Source organism: Physcomitrium patens, chromosome 18 (genome assembly GCF_059467195.1).
Source record: "Physcomitrium patens ecotype Gransden chromosome 18, ASM5946719v1, whole genome shotgun sequence".
Lineage (NCBI taxonomy): Eukaryota > Viridiplantae > Streptophyta > Bryopsida > Funariales > Funariaceae > Physcomitrium > Physcomitrium patens.
Window position 1 is genome coordinate 10,556,127 of NC_143427.1, and position 6,380 is coordinate 10,562,506.

General features: G+C 41.6%; 1 protein-coding gene across 3 annotated transcripts; it reads right to left on the reverse strand.

Annotated features, from left to right (window-relative positions):
* Positions 1–1,303: 1,303 nt before the first annotated feature.
* LOC112295342 (uncharacterized) lies at positions 1,304–5,947 on the reverse strand. 3 transcript variants are annotated; one of them, XM_024546786.3, is made up of 4 exons: positions 5,772–5,947; positions 3,400–4,266; positions 2,165–3,291; positions 1,304–1,660 (listed from the first exon to the last, which is right to left on the reverse strand). In XM_024546786.3, exons 1-4 carry the CDS (start codon positions 5,836–5,838, stop codon positions 1,547–1,549), a joined length of 2,175 nt encoding a protein of 724 aa, XP_024402554.1. In that variant the 5' UTR covers positions 5,839–5,947; the 3' UTR covers positions 1,304–1,546. The 3 variants fall into 3 exon arrangements, with proteins under 3 accessions (XP_024402554.1, XP_024402553.1, XP_090100258.1); XM_024546785.3 differs by having other exon boundaries at positions 2,165–3,294; XM_090244132.1 differs by lacking the exon at positions 5,772–5,947 and adding an exon at positions 4,364–4,623 and having other exon boundaries at positions 2,165–3,294.
* Between the last annotated feature and the right edge of the window lie 433 nt (positions 5,948–6,380).

Here is a 6,380-nt window from a genome sequence, read left to right on the forward strand (position 1 = left end):
ATTGTTGCATCCATTAACTCTTACTTTGAATTATGATTCTTCTTGAAAAGCACAAAAAAGATTGATAAAATCTTTTCCAATTTGATGAATTTGTGTTACTAATAGTCTCTTTTGTAATCAAGACATATGAATAGTTAGAATATTATTAAAAGCATGTAGATCTATCTTAACAAGCCAATGAAGTAACATGGATATCAATTCATCAATGGAATTGTTGTCCAAGTCTTGCTCCACAATAACCTCATGAATGTCATTTGTTGTTTGTACAAACATCTTCGTGACAATAATAATTAGAGACAACAACATTTTCTTCCATACTTATTATTGTTTGAACAACCCAAATGTTGAAACCATCTATGCACAAGCATTTATCAACATACGTCATAACAAACACGCTACAAACTTTGAAATTTGATATGTAAATTTTGACAACATTTGCATCCAATAATGGTCCAACTATTCTTGTTATTTTGCAATATATATTAATAAAATCTAACAGCTTTGTATGATGTTGAGATAGCAATATGATTATATCACTATAATCCTTAAAGAGAGTTGAACACAATCTTAGACTTATGAGCTAAGGTATGAATAGTAAAAAGAAACATCCACCAACAACTGTATGGAGTGCAAGAAGGATTCTTTACTTTGAGATGATTTTGGAGAGGTATGATATTGTTGGTCAACCAAGCACAATACAAATCCATCAAAAACTTTGGGATAAGACAAACTCATACTTAAGACCAAATTTTGTTGGCATTGCATGTGTCGAATCATTCTTGTCAATAATATTTTTGAATAGTACTAATCATCAAGCACATCCTTGAAAACACATTACATCACCAAATTGAATTGATGCAGTCTACACCAAATTCTACCAAACTCTAATTCCTTGCAATCATTACAAGTATCAATTAGGCCCCACACAATAATAGTCTTATTTAGGGAATATGACCGGCTTTTATTTAAGGAAATTAGGGGAATTATGATAAAGCCATGAAACCATTAAAAGTCATGTCAAATGTAACAAAACTACTAAAAACATGCATGAACCATTAGAAACATGAGGTGTACCTAAATCTTGATTGTTCCGAAAACAACAATTAGGTCAACTAAACAAGCAAGAGTTTGAAAGAAGTGTAAATCCCATTTCCACATCACACTTGTCTAGAAAGATAAACGTGTTACAAGAAGAAGCCATACAATCCAGAAGCGACGTCATGGCAGGTTCTGCTATTCCAATTTCGACATGGAAACAAAATCGAAATTTCTGAACCGCCAATTATCTTTACAAGAGCAGATCTCCTTCGAAAAAAAATTTACAAAACCAAATGTTTTGTTCAAAATTCGTGCTAAGCAGGGTTTGCACCCGCCGTAGATACATTTCGAAAATTTACGCTGAGTGCCAGAGTAGGAGTGCAACCAGCATATGTGATACTCAAATATCAACCTGACACTTGGTTGCACCAACTACCTGGTCTCACTCGTGTAAGAATCTCAATACTAGGAAAATCTAAATTTCACTATACAAGGCTTAGTTAAGTCTTTAATTTCTAATCGCTGGAGGGTTGACCCACCGTGTTAAGTTTGCAAGTAACCATTGCACAGGTTCACAACATCCCAAGCTACCTGAAGAAGCTTCGATCGGCCTTCCCTGCACCTGAACATCCCGAAAAAAGGATTATTGAAAGCATACAACAAGGATATGATTATCAAAACCTCTGAACCACAAAGCTCAAGCACGGAGGTCCCTAATGTGAAAGCTTTTGACTGCAGAACATGGATAAGCAACTTCTGATAAAAATTAGAACGTGTCGGAAAAGTAGGAGCGATACAGTCGAGTCTTCGGTAGTGCAAACCGTCGGAAAAGAAAAACCGATCTAAACGTTAATTTCTTTAATCAATGGTTGATGTTTAAAACTAAGGTGGTCCTAATATGACACACGAAATCACATGGTTCTAAGATGCTCCAATTTGGTGAGCATTAACTGTGTTAATCCTCTAAATGTCTATTTTACTTTTTACAACTACAGTAAATTGACTGTACGAACAGTAAGTACAAAACAGAGCAAAAAACTTTTCGTAGCAGTCTAACTGTAGAATGATAGTCCCTAGCTTCTTGCTAACAGAGGCAAACTTGTACGTTGGGTACCAAGACACTTACCTCTCTTTTGTGGTACGGTGTGAGTTCTACTCGCTCGGATGATTCAGAACACTTCGCAGCATCCGTGGTGCCGTCGACTTTGCCTACCAAACAAGAATCTTCCACATCCTTGATTAACACACCAGAGCTTCTGGGTAGCTCAGATTCTGCTGCATTAATGGGTGACACCAGAGTATCCCCCTCAACTGCGGTTCGAGGCTCTGTATTGTCAACTGAAAAGGGAGAATCCACTTCGCTTTGGCCATCCAGCAAACGCTGATGTTTTTCCGCGTCCCTACTTGTGAGTTGCTCTTGTGCTTGCAAGCTCGAATCTGCTGAAGAGGAGTCACCTGTAAGTGGGACCTCTCCAGATTGATTCTTGTCTCCAAACCTATCCCCACGTAATTCTGCTTCCACTTCTTTGGTATACATTTCTAAAGTTACATCCTTTAACCCCGCTTCAATCGGCAGGCCCGAGTCAACCGAGCATGGAGTATCCCTTGGAAGGGGAGCCTCATCAGCTTGATGATCCTTCACTTCATCTCTTTCCAAGCGTTTGGAATTTTTGTCTGCAGTTAGAACTTCAACTAGAGGCTGTAGAACAGCAATGCCGTTGCTCGCGTCATGTTCTTGTGCAAGAATCTTCTGCTCTACTTTCCCTAGTTTAGCTATCTCCTTAGACTGTGCAATCTCAAGCAGCTGGTTCAATTCATGTTGCTCTGGTTCAGGTACGCCAGTGCTGACGGGAGAGTCCTGACCTTCTTTGGAAATATTTTCGTGAACTTCAGAGGAGCTCTCAGCGTGATCAGTTTGCTCATGGGCTGAAAGACTAGCGGAAGGATCTTCTATTTCTTTCAAGTTACTGACATTTCCGTCCTCAAAAACTTCTTCATCACTAATGGAGTGACCAAAACTGTAAGGATTCTCAGAATAACTCTTCTCTGAAGCTTTATCTGGAGTCGTAGGTTCAATGCCTTGTTCATCTTCTTCAAGATTCTGATCAGGAGCATGAGGTTCACTGACCTGCTCTTTCACCGTGGGTACCTCAGACTCAAGCTCTTTCGGTTTGGCAACCTGATGATACTCGTTCTCCGATTGTCCTGGCGTCTGGTGTTCCAGCTTCCGTACCTTAGTATCAGCTTCTTCATCTTCTGATGAACCAGGATTGACGAATTCATTAATCAAAGACACATTTGCAGGACTGGAAATAAAGAAGTAAAACCTTTCATAACAACCTAACAAGATGATCACATTACCTTTAGATTGCTCTTGTTCAAGGTCCTTCGTATTAGAACCCCCGTTTTTGTCTTTCTCTTGATCCTTGGATGGAGCCGATTCAACTGCCTGGTCCTCGACTCCAGAGAAGAGATCATATTTATCTTCTTCTTGGTCGTCTGATGAAGCAGGTTCAATGGCACTAGTGGCCTGATCCTCAGATCCTTTCACTTCAAGAGAACCGATATTTGCAATCAATTCATGGTAATCGTCGTCTCGAGTTTCCACCGAAGCGACTTCCGCAAAGCTACTTTCCTGGCTATCCTCTCCATGCGACGGAATTACCACAATACTACCCAGTCTCTCTTCGTCGTCGGATTTCTTCAGATATGCTTCAGGACTGTAACTGCTTCTGCTACTGCCGCTGCTGCTGCTACTAGAGCTTGAGCTGCTATGCGAATTTTCTCTAGATTTCACACTCTTAGCATCGTCTTCCTTGTCAGAAACTGACGAATCGGAAAGTAGCTCATCAACATGTGGCATTTGCTGTCCTCGCTCTTGTCCATAGTCAGATGCCGCAACATCACGAGCCTCACCGACGTCCTCCGGAGAAGAGAAATTGTCTGCATTCTCCCCGGAAATAGTCTCCCAATCCACGATCTTGTCGTGGCCTCGTGAATCGCCATAGCTGTCCTCGGCAGTAGCGTGAAAGCCACCCTTGGCGGTCGTTGAGGTCGGCGTGCCAACATCAAAGTCCGACACACGAACCCATTCCTCCGTCTGGAACGTTTGGTCCGTTGGTCTTTCGTTACTTCCAGTGGCCAAGGACAATCCTGAGTTCACGTCATCAAACGTTTTCGGACTGGTCCCTTCATCTGATGCATGAGAACCTGACACACTCTCCTTGTCTGTTGCAGACAAATTAAAGTCAGTTGACAGAACGTTACGATGAGAATAAAAGTATCTATCTACCAACGAACGTTTTTTCACCAGAAACGTAACCACCTTCAAAGTTTCGCCCAAACATTTCAGGTCATCACTGAATTTGTGCAAATCACGCTTAAAATACTCCGGGATATAATCCTCACTACGGGAGCCTCAAAACCTGACTACGGGAAGTAAAGAATATACACACAATTTTGAAAAGAACAAGGCATCCAAAAACATGAAAGGTGAAGGATAATCTTCTCCAAGATAAAATAAATAAATCATTAGAAAAAATGAAATAAAATCTTTATGTCAGAAACCTGTCCACAACAACGGTACAAAAAAAAAAAAAAAAAAAAAAAAAAGTGCTCAGTTGGAAATATTCACATGATATCTCTATTCACAAGCAGCAGATCTACCTACAGAGATAGTCCCCAAATCTCCGACATTAAGGCTGGTTACATGTGCGCAACTGTATGAGACGTTTAATTGAGACAGAACAGGGCAGGAATCGGACTTTCGTGAAAGATGGAACTAGTAACTATGCGACAGGCACCAGGCCTGCGTATCTATTACATAGATCTATCACTCCAAGTGCACGAGCAGTAGAGCACACTACAACTAAAATTACGATGCTCATCACTTCCAGCATCTCCAGGCAGCACTGAATGCCGGGCGAACATAGTTTCCTATGCCTGTTCGCAGCACCTTGGCACAAGAACCGACACACCATTCAAAGATACAGCCGACATAGGAAATCCAACCCCAAAAGACGCCTCGTAACTGACCATCGACACGATTAACAGTTACGAGCCAAACAATCCTACTTCTCTCCAAAAACATACGGCCAAAAGACACTATAACTTACACAAACTACCGCTACACCATTGACAGCGTCACCCGGCAACCGAAGTTTTGCGACAGCAGAGAAAACACTGTTACTGTTGTGTCTATCTACTATTGCATCACGTTGAAAGCATGTGACCGTCCATCCGGACACGAATACTTCCATTACAAAGGCAGAACTTCTAAATCGCAGTATCTGCAGTTAGGATTTTGCAAAAATTCAAAGCTACCACTGCATTAAGTGGCAGATGAGCATTAACATACAAATAAGAAATGCTTGCTACAGGTATAGAGAGCACAGTGCAACGATATCTTAGTACCACGGTTGCATCGCTTCAATGTAACTGCCTTTCTTGCAGCTCTGAGTACACAAAACAGGCGAGGTAGACATAAAAACTATAAAAATAAAATAAAAAATAAAATAAAAATAAAAAACGAGAATGCAAAAAACGAGCACACATGCGTCGTTAGTAAAATGTGGCGCGTGTCAGAAAAAAAAAAACCACGAGCAGACAGGGCGTAGACAATTCGGATAGTGCGAATCCAACTACGAATGCAACAGCTCCACTGCAATCTCTTCACAAGTCGAGACTTTGCGCAAGCCAAGCGAGGGAAAACGGAACAGTGCTGTAGTGCCAACCTAGAGATGTCCTCGCTCCAATGCTTCTCCTCCTGGCAGCAAGCCTCTTCTTCGGCCCTGAAGGCATGCTGGAAAAATTGAATCAATTAAACCTGAAGAGCTCTGCACTCTCATCAAATCTGGTTGCCAAAAAACCAGGCTCCAAGTCTTCGAGGGACCAGACGCACGGGCAACGAAGAGGATCGCAACGGAGGTGAGGTCTTCGATGAGGAAGAAGAAAGGCCTCGAGCCTCGCACCGTGCCTAATCCGATTCGGCCCTGACCTACATCCGAACCTCAGATTCTCTTCCTCGGTTTGTGGCTCGTAGAAGAGCAGCAAATAGCCGCAGCACTTTCTAACGATTGTTTTTTAATTCCGGTCACGTCTTTTCAGGTCATCTGTCCTTTCCTCTTAATCCCCACATGCAATTTGTCCATTTTGTCACGTACGCTTGGATTGAAATGTTGCTTCCTAACCCTACTCCAAACTACTAACTCTAAACTCCACACTCCACGAAGCGGAGCTGAAATGCACAAAATCTCTCCTACTCCGATTTAGTTTTAATACACTTCACAACCAAATACAATCCCATCTATGCATTCAGTATTTTTAGTGAACTCGGGTCTTCT

Excerpts from the sequence above, each read along its gene's own strand:
- LOC112295342 (XM_024546785.3), bottom strand. The coding sequence starts at position 5,838 with ATGCCTTCAGGGCCGAAGAAGAGGCTTGCTGCCAGGAGGAGAAGCATT. Across the intron at positions 4,267-5,771 it reads TGGAGCGAGGACATCTCTAG|ACAAGGAGAGTGTGTCAGGT; the intron begins GTTGGCACTACA and ends TGTCTGCAACAG. Across the intron at positions 3,295-3,399 it reads TGAACAAGAGCAATCTAAAG|AAGATGAAGAAGCTGATACT; the intron begins GTAATGTGATCA and ends CTGGTTCATCAG.